A 17836-nucleotide genomic window follows, 5' to 3' on the forward strand; every position below is an offset into this window, starting at 1 on the left:
TCATAAGAGAATCTTATGGCAAACTTAATAGTATTTTTCTGAGTGTAGTATCTCCAATGCATAATTTTAACATGTATCATGTCGACTTCCGAAGGAAATCGAGACGGGACACGTTATGTCCTTTTTAGTAGGGACATCTTAAGATAATGAAATTTTATAGATGGACAAAATTAAATTTAATTAAATTTAATATGATAGCGAAATTACACTGAAATCAGGTGTCAAATACATAATGCTAACATTATTTAGTTAGAGTTGATAGCAAAATTAGGTATTGCCTTAAGCTGATACTTAAATCATAATCGATTGTCCATTTCAATAGAAAACACTTCTAAATATGTTTTTTATGTTAGGAGAATCTAAGCTCTGAGGCTTGGGAGGTGAGACCTGTCACCTGAGACGTTAGACATGAGGCAAGAGACTAACAACTTGAAAATGGGACTAAAGACCTGAAACATGAGATATGAAACCTGAGTCCTTACACAAATGAGACCATGAGCCCGGACTGTTACTCCAAGGAGGAAAATTTAAATTTGCGCGAATCTCGTGTTGAAAGTTTGGCTATCTCAAGGGACATATCAAAACAATAGCGAATGAAATTTAAAAGTAAAAATAAGCTTACCGACGACGCGCCGATTCCTTCCGCTCAGCGTCTTAGCGCGAACCTTCAATTGGCCTCCAAGGACCAGGTTCGACAACCAGTAGGCACTTCTACTAACCGACTTCCCGTTTAGACCAAACCGAATGCGCTGAACAACAGCGTCGGAGATTGCCAGTATCAACGACTTTGGGTTTTCCGATACGTGGTATTAAACTTCCACTTCGATGACTGCAGATTTTCTAAACGATTCCAAACTAAAGCTTCTACGAGTGACTTTTTCCATAAGCGTCTGGAGTCTAAGAGAGCGACCCCCGGGTCACCAGTTAGCAAGAAGGCTTTCCGAAGGCCTTCCCCTATAAGGTTGGCTTCAGGTATATCGCGCGCGGTTCAAAAATTTCTTCACAACGTTCGAAATGGACGTTACGTCGACTAGCCATCTCCACTTTTGGTAGTCCTCTTGATGTCAAACCGTGAAGTTCAATCCTTATCAACAGGACCGGTTCATCATTTGCTACCTAAAGATTTTTACTACCTTGAGATTGTCGCGAAATAGAATAAAATTATATAAAATTAGTTGCAACGCAACACGCTATAAGTCATTATTCTATCGAAACTAACGAAGATCTTTTATGGATTTCTTTCGATTCTAAAACAAATGACAAAATCGCACTAATTGTTTTACAATTTTCATTTACCTTTCTGTAATTTTCATTTATTTTTTTTATTTCGACCATTCGTTCAATCTCGAGTGGTTTCATCCTCATTCAATCAATCATATAATAATAATAATAATAATCACCAAATCTGTGTAGTGTTGTGTTTGTTTGTTTGTTTTGCTTGTTGTTGTATGTGTCAGTTTAGTTTTCACCTTCTGGGTTCTGTTCCATAAGTCCTCCTGGTTCTGTTTCGGTATATGTGTTTCCTTTTTTGTGTAATTTTACAGCCATTTAACTGCAGTTTGTTCGTCGAATTTTGTTGTTTTTTTTTCTTTTTCAATATAAACTACCAACTCCGTAACTCTCACCAATTCGAATTAAGAAAAAGGAATGTCGATTAGCTCAAACATTGGTTTTAAATCGATTTTATTATTTTCATGTTTCTGAGGGTGTGAGTGTGTATTTTTTATTTATCTGGAGAATTACTACAGCAGAAAAAGTATGCTACATGTGTGTTTGATTTGCCTTATCATAAAGTTCTGGATGACTTGGAAATGAACAAAAAAATATATAAATTGCATCTTGAGAAGGTCGGACCGATTACCGATAAAAATGGGTGAAAGGATTTGTTGCTGACTTTATACACTATAAATATTTGATCATACATCACCGTTTCTTCAATTTCCAGTGAGCTGGTTACCTACTGAAAAATATTGATTGGCAAATAAATCACTCTTCAACTTAGTTATACTCGAAACATCACACCGATTGTTATTTTTATACGAATTCATTTGCTCTTAGTGCTGGATGTTTTCCTTAAAAAAAACAATTGGACCAAATGGGTACACGGTTAATGCTTCGAATGCTAAGGGTTTCTTAAATGCCGCGTGTACTGCTGTTCCGCGAAGTAAAATTTCAACAAAATCGCTTTTCGCATACAGGAGCTCCACGACGAGCCAATAACATGTACCTCGAACATTTTAACATATCCCATCCGTTGCATTCTTAGGATGCCACATAGATAAACGATTCATCGAAAAGAAACAAAGAATTAGATAATATTGACAACGATGGGGCAACATTTTTTACGTCCACTTTTGATACAATCTCAATAAATCTACTATGTTCGCATATAAGGTTTGTTTTCTATTTAAATCACACTAAAAGTGTTCGATTTCAAATCTTTTTCCCCTTTGCTCTTTTGCTTGGCCTTCACTTCAAAATTTTCTAATATAGATTACGCGCAAACGCGTGATACTGCGGCGCGTAAACGCCCTTCTTCCCAGAAGGGAGTTTCTTTCCTGCTTTCTCATTTTTACGCTCTACAATGTTGGGTTGTAATTTTGGATATTGTATTCATTAAATATATGTTCAATATATATTTAGAGTGTGTGTGTTTTGTTTCGTTTAGATTAGCAATAAATACATTCCTACAAAGATTAGATTACCAGTTAAGAGGGAAAAGTAAACGGCGAAAGGACTAATATCCTGTTTCATTTGTGGGGCGGGCGGCGATGGAAAGGATCTTGGACACTGATTTTTTTTGCGGAATAAACAAGTCAAATACAAATTTAATGGCGGAAAAACTCAAAAAAAATTGTTCACTCACTGTAATTTTCTTACATAAGAAAAAAACTCAGCGCAGGCATTGCTGTTTATTAGCATTTCAAATTTAGATACCTCGCAAAGCTTATGCTTGGTAATACGACGACGGTACTTTCAGGTGCTTGATCGAATCTTTCATTGCAAACCATCGCACCCCGTATAGGATATCTCCTGCGTCAACAAATTTCTCCTGATCTATTTGCCAATGTTAAAGCATTTTAATTACAGAGGTGAGAATGTGTATTTGGTTGTAACTGTTGTAGTAGAACCTTCATTACCGGTTGCTTTCATATGCTTATAGTGTTTCGAAATGTTGTAGAATTGGGATCTGCAAGTGTATCATCCTTTTTATTTGCGTGGAATATTTTACGTTTGTGTGTATCTGTGTAAAGATGCTTTTATTTTTCCTTCACTATTTCTTTAAAGTCTGATTTTTTTTTCTATTGGTTAGCTTCCTTTTTTCGTTTACTGTTGTTCTTGGGTATTACATCATAACTAGGTTGGAATCGGTCTTACTTCCTACTATCATTATCGTAACGACAATTTCTCCAACGAAACATTCCTTGTTGTTTTTTGTTACACTTAACAAGACGGTTGCTTAAAGTATAAAAATAATAGCAAACTCTAAATAGATATATGGAAAAATCTCATTCGGCTAGGTCGTGCCAAAACTATTATTTTTACTCACCAGCTGAAGAACATCACTTGCAGCAACCGCCGTTCTGTCGGCTCTGTTCGTTCTGGGTAGGTCTTATATTCTGTTGAGGTCCCGTGCCTTCGTTCTTAGGCAATTTCTTAGCTGCAATGGGAAAAGAATGGTTTTGGTGTTGTGAGTACTGCGCGAATCTTTTTCCTTTCTCTCACAAGTGATAAGTTACTGAAGTATCTAAGAGAAAACAAGATTTTTGCTCCTTTTTTGCTTATAAAGTTTTTTAACTTTTCGCACTTATGGCAGGTCCAATTTATAATTTCCGGAAACATATGATATAGCCATTTGATGACTATTAGTTACAAATTTTCTTGTTCTAAATTAGCCCCATATTGAACTTAAAAGTGCAATGAAGATTAATGAAAAATCATGTCGACTTCCGATGTGTCAAAAGCACGAACGTAGCTAAATTTCATGTTTGGAACTTTTAAAGTTTGTGCCAAGGACGGAACTACGTCCAACTCGAAAAGGGTCCTAAATTTTTTTGGTACACTTTACGAAGCCAATTGTTAATGGCTTCCAACGAATTGGAGAGCTGCAAATTCGACATCGCAGCGCTGCAGGGGGTATGCTAGACCGGAAGAACTCCACGGCATATCATCTACCAGAACTGCGGCAACACACACGAGTTTGGAACAGCTTTTATAGTGATGAGGAAAATGCAGAAGCGCGTGATTGGGTGGTAGCCCATCGACCCACGAACCCACGTTCTTCAATATCAGCATCATCAACGTGCACTGCCCTGGAAGTACCGGTTACGACAAAGACGAATTCTACGCGCAGGAACGTGAATACGACTACTGCCTGAAACATGATATCAAGATCGTCATCGGGGATTTTAACGCTCAGATCGGCCAGTAGGAGGAATTCAAACCGACAATTGGAAGCTTCAGCGCGCATCAGCTAACCAACGGAAACAGCTTCAGGACTCATCGATTTCGCCGCCTCCAAACGATAGCCGTACGTAGTAACTTTTTCCAGCACCGCTTCCCACACAAGTATACCTAGAGATCACCGTACCAAACCCAATCACAGATCGACCACGTTTTAATAGTCAACCTGCTCTTCTCGGACATCACCGAGGCTAGATTCTGTCGAGTCGCCAACATCGAGTCAGACCACTATCTGGGATGGTGAAGATGCGCCCAATCTCCGTAGTGAACAATATACGAAACCGACGCCCGTCTCGGTTGAATATCGTACGACTGAAGCAACCTGAGGAGGCAGCAGACTACGAGCAATCGCTAGACGCAGCGCTGCCGTCAGAGGGCGAGCTTGACGAAGCCCCATCTCGAAGACTGTTGGGATACCATCAAGACAGACATCAACCGCGTTGCGAAGAAAAGAACGTCATCGGGCATGTTAAAGGAATTCGACGTAACAACTGGTTCGACACGAAGTGTATGAGGGTGATGGACGAATAGAAGGCCGCGCGGGCGGCAATTCTTTTCCACGTGTCGAAACGTGGAAAATCACCGATCAACGGAAGAGACAAAGAGCCTTAATTTTGCTGGAGAGAAAGCGCTGCCTGGATGAGGAGGAGCTCGAGGAATCGAAGCAACTGCATCGTTCCCGGGAAAAACGAAAGTTCAATGAGAAACTCAACGCATCTCACAAAGGCTTCGTGCCGCAAGCCGAAATGTGTTGGGGTAATGACGGAGGCATTCTGACACACAATCGTGACGTGATCAAAAGGTGGAAGCAGTACTTCGATGAACACCTGATGGGGCAGACGCACATGCAGGAGATCAAGACGGTGGGGGAAGGTAAATTACCGGCGGACCCAATGCCACTCCCAACGATGAGTGAAGTTAAGGAAATCATTCGCCAGTTGAATACCAACAAGTCCGCTGGGAAGGATGGAATTACAACTGAATTCATCAAAATTGATCCGGATGGCCGATTGCCTACACCGGTTGATGGTCCAGATCTGGTACACAGAACAGCTAAAGGAGGAGTGGAAGGAGGGGATAATATGCCCCATCTACAAGAAGGGCGACAAATCGGACTGTCAGAACTACCGAGTGATCATGGAGGGACGGACCAAATTTCACATTACGACAAATCCTCCGAAAGTGCCGTGAACTCCAAGTCTCTCCCTACGCACCATATTTATGTACATCGACTTCAAAGCTGCATAGGACACGATCGACCGTGACGTGCTATGAAAAATCTGACAAAACTGATCAAAGCGACGATGGATGTAACGCAGGCAGTGCTGTGTGCAGATTTCGGGTGAATTGTCGAGTTCATTCGAATCGCGCAGAAGCTTCAACAAGGCGATAGAATGTCCTGCATGATGTTGAACATGGGGCTTGAAGGTGTTATTCGACAAGCGGTGAGCGTAATCCGGAGCACGATTTTCAACAGATCCGGTCAAGTTATTTGCTTTGCCGACGACATCTGCGACGGTGGAGGGGATCTACCACAAACTTGAACGTGAAGCAGGAAGGATTGGGTTGATGAATAATACGTCCAAGACGAAGTATATGCTGACCTGCGGATCGGAGACCAATCGAGCCCGCTTGTCCAGTAATAACAAGGTCAAGATCGACTGCGACGAGCTGACACTTTTGGCGGCGTGCTGGAGAACGGAGTGTGGAAGCGAAGAATGATTTTGTTTAATGACTGCTCTGCAGGTTATTATACTGTTGAATATCCTAATGGGCATACTTGTTTTTCTTAAATTAGAAATCCCTCCACAATTGATTGGGTTCTAACGGATTTTGGCGAGCATTGTAGTCAATTAGTTAGGGGAGAGGCGGGCTATATGCGCATATTAAGGAAAACACTCATTTTCTCCCATATTCCGATAGATAGGAGTCTGAAAACTATATGCACATGAGCGGACATCTCAAAATCTCTTACAGTTTTTGTGAAAATAATTTTATAATAAAAGAAGTCAAAATAGCCGATTTCCAAAACCGACGGGCTAAATGCGCATATTTATGTTTTAAGCTATATTTCATTAACACTTGCAATATTTTGAAATTATTTAATTGAAAATGGTAGAAACGGATGTTAAGCATACGTCAAGGCTGAAATTTTGGTGAAATTTTTTACATCACTAGTTCTTTTGCATGAAACATAGTTAAGTATGCCATATGGCCATATTTCATGGTAATATTTTGTTCATATTGTATTTTTATCGGATCAGTATGAAGTTCTTCTTTTTTCGCTGTAAGATCGTGATTTGAGCGTAGATTTGAAGTTTCAATGATAGAAAGTAAAAAAAAATTAAGAATAATCTATTTTTCTTGATACAGGCATTTAACCTGCCTGGATATGGGCATTCAGAACCTGTCTCTTATTCCAATATTTTATCATCTACAACTTTCCCAAAAGCTTCAATTTGTTGAATTTACGATTTCCAGATGAATAAGAAAGAAAAACCATTAAAATTTTTGTTCACAGAATCTGTACGCACAATAATTAAAGTTCAATATATTATAACAAAACTGGCAAAAATCTTGTTTGAATTTTTAAATTTTTTCGACTTTATATAACAATTTAATTTTTTCATGCCATGTGTTAAAAGCGTATTACCCTCAAACTGCACTGATTAGATATGATGAATCTCTAGCCATATCGTCAATCGGCTGTATGCGCATATTACCCAACATGCGCATTTAGGAACACTTCCCCCTACTCATGCGGACCTCGATTCAGACCACCTTCCAGTAACATTTTCTTTATACCAAAGTCCCATTGAAAACCCTTTAAAATCAACTTTTAACTTTCAAAAAGCTGACTGGGAGCGATATAGGAATTTTATTGAACGTTATTTAGATGTAAACGTTCCACTGAATTCAATAGAAGATATTGATTTGGCTGTAGAACATTTGACAACTTCAATAGTCAATGCTAAAGCCACTTCAATACCTAAAGTTAAACATAAATTTAATCAACCTTTGATCGATGATGATCTTCAGTTTTTGATACGACTGAAAAACATTCGTCGACGCCAATATCAACGAGCTAGGGATCCTTATTTGAAATTTATTTATTGAGACCTTCAATAAGAGATCAAACGTCGCTTAAATTTTATTCGTAATGAAAATTTTGCAAAAGCATAAAAGATAAAAACCTACTCAAAGCCATTTTGGAAATTAACTAAAATCCTGAAAAAGCCCCAGAAGCCAGTTCCTACTTTGAAAGATGGAGATAAACTTCTTTAAACTTAACTAAACTTTAAACGCAGAAAAAGCTAAAAAATTAGCCCAACAATTTGAGTCTGCTCTTGATTTTAATTTAAACGTTGTCCAATTGATGCTCAAATTTCCCTAGTATTTGATGATATTCTTTCTAAACAAAATGTGTTTGAAAGTTCTTGTGAGACAAATATTGATGAACTTAAATTGATTTTCAAAAAAATTAAACATATGAACGCTCCGGGGGAAGATAGGATTTTCTATATTCTTATTAAAAAGTTGCCTGAAAGCCCTTTAAATTTTTTAGTTAAAATCTTAAATATATGTTTTCACTCGGCTTATTTTCCCAATAATTAGAAAAATGCCAAAGTAACTCCAATTTTGAAACCTGGAAAAAGTGCTTCAGAGCCTTCAAGTTATCGACCAATTAGTTTGCTTCCTTCTTTAAGTAAACTATTTGAGAGAGTTGTTTTGAATAGAATGATGATTCACATTAATCAGAATTCTATTTTCCCTGATGAACAATTTGGTTTTCGTCATGGACATTCGACTACACATCAACTTTTGAGTGTAACTAATATGATTAACTCTAGCAAATCTGAAGGTTATTCAACTGGTGTTGCTCTTCTAGATATTGAAAAAGCATTTGACAGTGTTTGGCACAAAGGTTTAGAGCTAAATTAGCTCGATTTGATTTTCCTGTATATCTCACCAAAATTATTCAAAATTATTTGACTAGCCGAACCTTACAAGTAAGCTATCAAAATTCATGCTCTGAAACGACACCCATTAGAGCTGGTGTCCCTCAGGGTAGTATACTTGGGCCAATTTTATACAATATTTTAACTTCTGACCTTCCTGAAAAAGCAGAAGATTATTTGCTGATGATACTTTGCTTTCAGCCAAAGGTCGAAATTTACGGGTGGTACGCAGTAGATTGCAACAAAATTTCAATTCCTTTTTGAATTACTTGAAAATGTGGAAAATTTCTCCTAACGCTTCCAAAACTCAACTTATTTTATTTCCCCATAAGCCAAGAGCAAATTTTTTAAAACCTAATGAAAATCATTCCATAACTTTTAATGGGGTTTCATTAGAATGGTCTGATCACGAAGTACTCACCAAAAAAGAATTCAAGTGGCTGCTATGCGGCACTCTAGCTTATACTTTTTAAAGGGTGTCCACGATGAAATTACCACACACAAAATTGATTCGCATAATTCGAGTTTTCATTCGATTGCCATCAAATTTTCAGGGAATGAAAAATATCTGTTTAACTTCATTTTACTTTTTCACCCGTCTTTTATTTACAGTCCATACGCAAATGCCCGCACCTTGGACTTAACCCCGGCCATAAGATTCCACACAACCTGTGAATCAACCGTTTTTTGCATGAAAACCCATATTTCAGTTCTTCGGCGGCCTTCACTACCATAGGACTTTTACAAAGATGCTGATTGTTGGATTGTTGAACATTTTCGGCACGAAATTGGCCTTATTTTCCGCATACCACTTCAGCACGGCCTTGGAGTAGTGGCATGGGCCAAAATCCGGCCAGAAGATTGGGGGCCTTTTGTACCTTGAACATTCGAAGCCCAGCCTTAGTTTTGGCCTTCTGGAAAAAACTTCGGCTTAGGTGCAGTTTCTTGGCCACATCCCGAACGGAGGCGTTCGGGTTTCGGTTGAAGGCCACAACTACGCGGTTGTGATTTTGGTGTTGTACGGAATACTTTTTCCTTCACTTCTGGGCTTCCGATCGGTGGTCAATCGTTCCTCGAACAGCTTAATTACTCGCGACACCGTGGAATTCGCGATTCCCAACGTTTTAGCAATGGAACGAGGCGAGGGTCCTTGTTCTCGTGATGAATGCGCAAGATTTCATCACGCACGAGCTGTTCTTTCGACTTCATTTCCGCGAGTTTTGATCACGGGACTTTAAAACTTGCAGGATGTAAACAATGCACTATGAACTAAATCCACCCAAATTTTCATTAAGTTCTACCTAACGTTTAAAAAAGTTAGAGCAATTCCATAGTATGGCAATTTCATCGTGGACACCCCTTAGGTTTTTAGAACAAGCATAATTGACAAACGTTCAGTGTACCCTCAGAAACCAAATATTGCTGTTCCTTCAAAATTGAACATCGTTGTAATAGTGATTTGACGATCAGCTTAAATAATGATTTAAAAATATATTCTTTTCATTCCCATTTAAAATTTATTTTATTACATAAGTTATACTTATAAATCAAGTTAATATCTGATCCGAAAAGTTTTTTTTCGATTCAAATCTTATGGTCTTAGTACATTTCGTACCCTTTTTCGATGGTGAGAAACGGTAAATTCATAACTCAAAACTGTATACGAATAAAACCAGCGATTAACATGAGGACTCATTGACTCAACTTAAAGAGAAAAGTTTTAAACAGCTTTAAAAAGAAAATGGTAGACTACCTACTAAATACCTACTAAAAAAGGTATCAAACACAATCAATGACTACTCAAAACCTTCAAAGCGGATGTCCACCACAGCACATCCCACGCGTAATTCGCGAAAATCGATTACAAATGAAACACATGGACGACACATTCCATCGTTAAACCAATTATGTCGAGTATGACGATTCGTTGCAACAAAATCGTCGTACATAGGTTGGTTCGTCTGTTTTGTTTTTGAATTTTCCTTCTTATACGGAATCTAACAATGCTTGTTTTTTCTTGTTTTCCACTCAGCAGCTATTTTAAAGCCCGGAAGAATAATATCCTCAGAAATAGAAACAAAAAAAAAGAAAGAAAATCAATCACATACCTATTGCAAGAAAGATGTCGTTCACGTTCACGGCAGTTTTGGCCGACGTCTCCATAAACAGTAGTCCGTTTTCGTCCGCATATTGCTTAGCCTCCTCGTAGTCGACCACGCGACTGTTGGCGAGATCGGCTTTGTTTCCGGCCAGCGCAATCACAATGTTTGGCGATGCCTGCAACAGAGAGTGGGAAGCGTTTTAAATCGGAAAGCTATAAAAACATGTACGTCGCCACAGGGCATCGTTTACCTGTCGTTGTAGCTCTTTGACCCACGTTTTTGCACGTGAAAAGCTATCCTGGTTTTGAATATCGTAGACAACGATAGCTGCCTGAGCACCTCTGTAGTACATTGGGGCGAGACTGTGGTACCTGTAATCATACGGAGAAATTCATGGTTTAATACGATTTCAGATCCTTATGGCACTGACTACATTACCGTTCCTGTCCGGCGGTATCCCAGATCTCGAATTTTACCGTCGTGTCATCTATGCATACCGTCTGGGTAAGAAAAGCGGCTCCGATCGTACTTTCCTGGTACTCATGGAACTGACCTTTGACGAAGCGTAACACCAGTGACGATTTTCCGACAGCCGACTCACCCAGCAGGACCAACTTGAACTGGCAGATTTTGTTTTGGGTGGCACCGTTCGGACGTTGAGCAGCGCCACCTCCGGCTCTTGGACTGGTCGCCATGCTGATCCTTACGCTTTGATGTGGTCGTGTTTCAAGAGTTTTTTTTTTAAATTAGTGCAGGGATTTAACCCAGCAGAAATCCGCGTTCACACTTCTTATCCGAGTTCGGAATTAAACAAAACTCCAGGTTCAGCTCTAGGCGGGGCAAATCCGTTTCCGAATTGGAAAAATAAAAACAAAATACTAACAAAAAGCTCCCGCCACTACTGTGTCTGCACTTGAAGTCTCGATCAACAAGACACAATGCTTCTACGCACTTCAGTCAGCGGAACAAAGTGATGCCTGTAAACAAAGAAAGAATCGGGTTAGTGCACAATGTGGGAGACTTTCCGATGGACCGAAGAAGACAGAAGTTGATCTCGTGGCTAGCAATACAAATTCGAGAACGTCGATTTTCCACTTATCGATAGTGATTAGAGAGAGGACATGTGGCTATACACTATTCTGAAATTCGCTACACCATACGAAAGCGAACCGGATAGAACGAATATAAGGAGGTGATAAAACGATTATCAATCATTTTCGTTTCTGCCGACGTATGCAAATTGGGTTGCTTGAACAGTGATAAGCTGAAACTGGGAGATGAGGATTGCACTCAGCAGAAGTTGCATCATTTAAGTGTATCAGTAGGGCGCCTGCGTAATATAACATGCATATTCCACTTTCTCCGAACTACCGGATTGATTGAATGAATTGACTTGCTTTAGCTCGACGAAGGAGCTTCGAGGAAATGTTCAAAGAAAAATATAAATGAAATAATGGTTGAAGTAGGTAATTTGATATTTATTATATGGTAGACTTGAATTTATATTGAAAAAGATTGAAAAGTACGGTTTAAACTATATACAGGAGATGAGATAGTTTCTACAGTATTAATTTTTCATCAAAAAAGAAGTCTCTATATCATATTTACAGAAATATTTAAAAAAAACAACAAGGTTCTCAAGTGACGAAAATATTATAATTTTTGGGCACCGTAAAATAAGCTCTTGTGTTCGCTAAATCATCTTGATCTATAATTTACGCACTGGAACATGATGTACCCATTCTTCTACAATTTTCACAATCACTATTTTTTTTATTTTTCACTGTAATCAATTTTAAAACGCGTTTTTACTTTAACTTGCTGACTTGGGGCATATAGAGCACCACTGATCGGGGCACGATAAGCATTTTCTGTCGTAGAATCTAGAAGCGAATTCAACTCGATGAAGTCAACTGAATTATATGTAGAGCCACAGCTTGCCTGGTTTACATCCGACGATTCAGCCTATTGGTTAGGTGTCGAAGAGGTAATCAGAAGACTCGAGTTCGATTCCTGAGCGAGCTGCTTTTTTGCATTTATCATTCATGATCGATTATTTTGATTGTTGCATTATACGGCTAGTAGCTTCATCCGCCAAACAAAGCACCAGAAACATAAAGTATGAGTGTGTGTGAATTGTTTGTTTTCCACAAACAGACATATCAGCACCAACACGTGAAAAGGGTCTATGTTCATTTATAATGTTTCGAGAAAAACGCGTTTGAAAACCTTTTCTAAATCTTTTATTAAAATCACGAGGAATCTTCCAAGTCTATATGGTCAAAACGGTGCGTAGGATCATTCAAAATATGTTTTTTTCGATACGAGGTTATTATCATGGAAAAATAGCTCGCAATTGTTTATAGAACCTAGCTGGAGTATGAATTTCGTCTGAATGTTTTATACACCCTTCGCTTTGTACTGTATGTCCCATATGTGTGAGTGAGATGGAAATAAAATTTCCCCTATTTTCTTCCCCTTTTAATGTTTTGCATCTAGACCGTTTGCTTTGTTGTGGAGTAAAGGGTGTATGAAACAATTTGTGTGAGGATAATGTCATTTTATGGTTCTAATTTTTTAGATCTTTTGCTCAAACTGCATTATAAATCTTACGAAAACTGATAAACTAAAAACGGTTTTTGCGTTAAGTAGAGCTCATATTGGGCCATTTGAATCCAATGAAAACGGTTTTTGTTTACTTTGTCTTTTATACCCTTTCCACATGTTGGTGCTGATATATTATTTGTTAGTGCTTTGTTTGGTGGATCTACGACTCACCGTTTAGTGAAAAATGCATCGATCATGAATGATGAATGAAAAAAAAAATCACCTCGAATCGAACTCGAGTCCACTGAGTACCTTTAGGACACTTAACCAATAGGCCAAATGGAAGGAAGCTTACATGTTCCCGGTACATAAAAAAGAAGATAGGAGAGATGTTACCGTGGAATCTCTGCCTTATGTTCGACTGCCAAACTATTTGAATTAGTGGTTTTGGATACTTTTTTCACGTCCTGCAAAAATAACATCTCCAATGATCAGCACGGATTCATGCCCAAACGCTCTACGACAAGTAACTTGCTAACGTTCACTTCTTCTGTGTATGGAAGTTTTGCTGCCAAATCTCAAACTGATGCAATCTATACCGACCTGTCCGCTGCATTCGACAAGGTGAAACATGAGATTGCCATCGAAAAACTCAAACGCTTAGGATTCTGTGGTACTCTACTTGGCTGGTTCCATAGATACTTAATTGGTCGTGAATTGATTGTTCGAACGGGTGACACCTTTTCCAAGCAGTTCCTTACCACCTCCGGTGTGTCCCAAGGTAGCCATCTAGGACCGATTATTTTCCTTATTTACTTCAACGACGTGTTGTCACTCCTCGATGTCCCCAAACTTTGCTATGCTGATGACCTAAAACTGTTTTACACCATAAACGATCACGACGACATAAATTTTCTGCATTGAATTGACAACCTCCTCGCTGATTGGTGCGACATCAACTGCCTGCCATTAAACCGCAGCAAATGTGCAGTCATCAGCTTTTCTCGTCAGCCTTTAATTGCGGAGTACTTCCTTGGAGACGAACCCATCTCACGTGTGAACCACGTTAACGATCTTGGCGTAATCTTAAATCAGCGCCTAGAATTCAAGGCACACACCAACTACGTGATTGACAAAGCATCCAGAAGTCTCGGTTTCATTATTAGAGTGGCGAAGGACTTCAAGGACGTGTATTGCCTGAAAAGCTTATACTGCAGCATTGTTCTTTCCATCCTTGAATACGCATCAGCTGTCTGGTGTCCCCACTACCAGAACGGTGTCGATCGGCTCGAGGCTATTCAGCGATGATTCTTGCGATGCGCCCTTAGACACCTAAACTGGCAAGACCTTTTTCGCTTGCCTAGCTACGTAAATCGATGCCGCCTCATAGATATCGATACCCTTCAAGCCCGCAGACAAGCAACACGTGCCTCTTTCGTCGCCGACCTCCTGACATCGCGAATCGACTGTCCCATGCTACTGGAGGCTATTCCGCTTAGTGTACGACCCCGTGGTTTTAGAAATCAGGATCTTCGATTGTACATTCCCATCCGAATGAACAATTACGGAGCTAACAGCGCCCTCATCGGTGCAATGAGATCGACCAACCGTTTTTCGGAGCATTTTCACTTCGAAGCTTCGAGGGATATTTTCCAAAGAAAAGTGAAAAGGGCCTCGAGAACCCCAGAGTTAGACTTAGTTGTTTTGTTTTTTATTTGAATTTTAATGATCATTTGGATCAACATGTGATCGGTTGATGAAACAAGTGAAGCTGTAGCTCTATGATTTAGTTGACATCATCCAGTTGAATCCGGTGCTAGTTTCCAAAGCAGAAATTGCTCATCGTGCCCCGATTAATGGTGCTTATACTGCCCCAATGGGGGGTTCTCATTATGCCCTTACAGTGACTGATATTAGCTTTTGGCAAAAAAAAATTAAAATGCATTTTTAAACGTTTTATCTACTTTTTCAAGTTGTAGCCCGTAGGAAAAAGACTTTTTTTTAGTGTCTGAACACGAGACAATGAAGTGAGTCACATATTATAGCTGTTTTCTATGATTAAATTAGCGTCCTTCTTAAGGTGGCCACTATGCCCTAATCTTCCCTAGTAGAGGATAATTAAATAAAAAAAATTCAATCCATAGTGAAAAACTTAGGTTAAACCAGATGGAAAAGTTTGAATTCAAAATTTAAATCTCAGACTGAAGTTTTGAAAGAAATTCAATAGAGGAACACAGGGAACACAGTGTTACCGATTGGTCCTAAAGTTTAAAGTTAACTCTTCAGACGTTTGTGTAGAGATGATTTTTTTGATTCTTCCTATTTTGTCTGTACTGCAAATGTTCTTTCAAAAACTGATAATTACTGTTTTTTTTTAAATTTCGTTAAATCTATGAAAAAGTTATTCTAGCCGACGTAAAAGCCGTAATTTGGTTAGTAAATGTGGAGAAAATAAACGTAAATTTTATACATGATTTACTTAACAAATGCTCTGAAAATTTCGCCACGGCATCAAATTTTTGCCATGGAAATAAGTTCCTTAAAATTTTTTTAAATTACTATAAATTTTTGAAGCAACTGTAACATATTAAGCCCGATGAATTTTTTCACGAAATAGTGAGTTTGATAGGGAAAAGTCTCCTATTGCACTCTGCTGATTTATAGCGATAATTTGATGTTTTGAAGCTACAGAAAAAAAAAGCACGCGCACTGCCACTTCGACTTTGAACTTCCATAACATTTTACTCTGATGTTATTTTTTGATCAGTTTTTTGCGTTAGATAGATCAACTATCACACTGTTATAATACAAATATTGAGCTTTCTGGAGTTTGTGTGGCCTGAGAAACAGTATTTCTACGAAAATCGGACTTTTTGGACTTTTCTCATTTAAACTGCAATATCTCAGAAACTACGCTGCATTTTTTATTGAAATTTAGCAGACTGATTGATGAAAAGTTCTATCGATTAGATCAAACGTTACGCGAGGTGCAATATTTCAGGCATGAACCTAGAAATGCGATTTCTATAGAATTTTGGACGATTCATGAGAACAATATCGTTTCCATCCAACAATCAGACAGAAAATGTCTGGTAAAGGCGATGAAGAAAAGGAAAAAAAAGGAATAAATGATCCATTTGTGTTTATGGAAACATTCGTCCAAAATTCTATAGAAATCGCATTTCTTGGTTCATGTCTGAAATATTGAACTTTTTGAAAGCTTCAGACATGATAGCTTTATGTTTCAACAATCACTCTGCAAAATTTCAATAAAAAAGTAGCGTAGTTTCTGAGATATTGCAGTTTCAATGAGAAAAGTCCACAAAAAACGATTTTTGTAGAATTACTGTTTCTCAGGCCACACAAATTCCCGAAAGCTCAATTTGTGATATAATAGAAGGATAGTTGATCGTTAGATAGATTGAAATTTGATCAAAAAATATTATCATAGTAAAAAGTTATGGAAGTTCAAAGTCAAAGTGACAGTGCGCGTGCTTCCAATTTCTATACAATTATGAACGGTACTGTACATACGAAAAAAAATGGTCGATTTATTTTGAATTTTTGTTATGTGTTTTACTCTTGAACTCTATTTAACTCACTGAAAAATTGTAATGTAACATTTCCAAGTCTGCAACGAAGAGCTATGAATTAAAAATTTAACTCTTATTTGCTTCTTTATATGATTGATTGTTTTTTAATGAGTTGATTGTTTTTTAATGATTGTCATGTGTCGGTACTTGAAAGAATACAAGTGACTTTTCAATTTCTTATCTCATCTTTTCGAGATAGTTTTAAACTATGAATTCCGAAAAAAAATTAGTTTTGTCAAGTTAGAGGCAATTGAAGGGATGTCAGAGTATTTTCAAAACAGTGCTATTTTTCTTCCCATTTTTTTTTTTTGGAAATTTGAATTCTGGCTTGAAAAATTAATTTCTTAATTACTGTTTAGATTGTATTCCTGATCACAGAATCAAAACTGAATTTTGGATTCCTTTAGTATTTTTCCTGGTTTTGAGTCTGAATTCCTGTTTTCCCGGATTCCCGGTGCGATTTTCAATTTCCGAGTTTTTCAGGTTTCTCCGGTTCTGTGGCCACCCTGCTTGAAGCTGTACACGGAAAAAAATTACATGGGTTTTTCTAGAACAGCGTCATGATAATTTTACTACGTCCACGATTTAGTATTTTCAACCATGATTTAGTATTTTCTACAACAAATCTGGGCGATAATACTACGACATAGTATTTTTTACTATGCTAACTTTGACAGCTCATAGTATTTTCATCTTGTCTTTATTACCATGCGCATGATATTTTAATATTGCACGATTCATGTTTCCGAAATTACTATACGCATGGTAATGTTGTCACATCGTCATTTGTGTTGTCCAAAATACTATGCTCATGATAAAAACACTATGCGCAAAGTATTTTGGTGGTTTCATTCCATTCATTCCACTGGATTCATAGTAATTTTACTATGAGCTTCTTTTGAGTGTTTTATTTTGTTTTCGTGTCATCCCGTCGCGAAATCGGGACATGAAATTAAAATTTTGCCCAAGATCGTCGATAAAGTGGCCAAGACCTTAAACACTGACGCGACCAAAAGGCTGTCCTTTCTGGAAAAGTCATCCCGCAGCTGTATTGAATATTTCCGAATCGACGCACAAGGAGCCGCCAAGCAGCACATCTGACCGGAAAAAGCATTTCTCAAGTAAGTGAGATTGTGTTTTTTCGCCTGTTACTTATTTAATCAAATTTTAC

At 38.2% G+C, this 17836-nt stretch overlaps 1 protein-coding gene across 5 annotated transcripts in view; it reads right to left on the minus strand.

The window, feature by feature from the left end:
• Positions 1–1274: 1274 nt before the first annotated feature.
• The window catches only part of LOC129744632 (ras-related protein Rab-5B), a 30008-nt gene continuing 13446 nt past the window's right edge, over positions 1275–17836 (minus strand). For 4 of the 5 annotated variants that reach the window (XM_055737248.1, XM_055737250.1, XM_055737251.1 and 1 more), the window contains exons 2-6: positions 10964–11502; positions 10776–10896; positions 10532–10700; positions 3551–3661; positions 1275–3459 (exon numbers count right to left, since the gene is read on the minus strand). In XM_055737248.1, the coding sequence (XP_055593223.1) occupies positions 3564–3661; positions 10532–10700; positions 10776–10896; positions 10964–11220 (645 nt within the window). In that variant the 5' untranslated portion in view covers positions 11221–11502 and the 3' untranslated portion in view covers positions 1275–3459; positions 3551–3563. Of the gene's footprint in view, positions 3487–3550; positions 3662–10531; positions 10701–10775; positions 10897–10963; positions 11503–17836 lie in introns of all 5 variants that reach the window. The other variant, XM_055737252.1, reaches the window with a different exon arrangement.

The sequence above is a fragment of the Uranotaenia lowii genome, chromosome 2 (genome assembly GCF_029784155.1).
Source record: "Uranotaenia lowii strain MFRU-FL chromosome 2, ASM2978415v1, whole genome shotgun sequence".
Lineage (NCBI taxonomy): Eukaryota > Metazoa > Arthropoda > Insecta > Diptera > Culicidae > Uranotaenia > Uranotaenia lowii.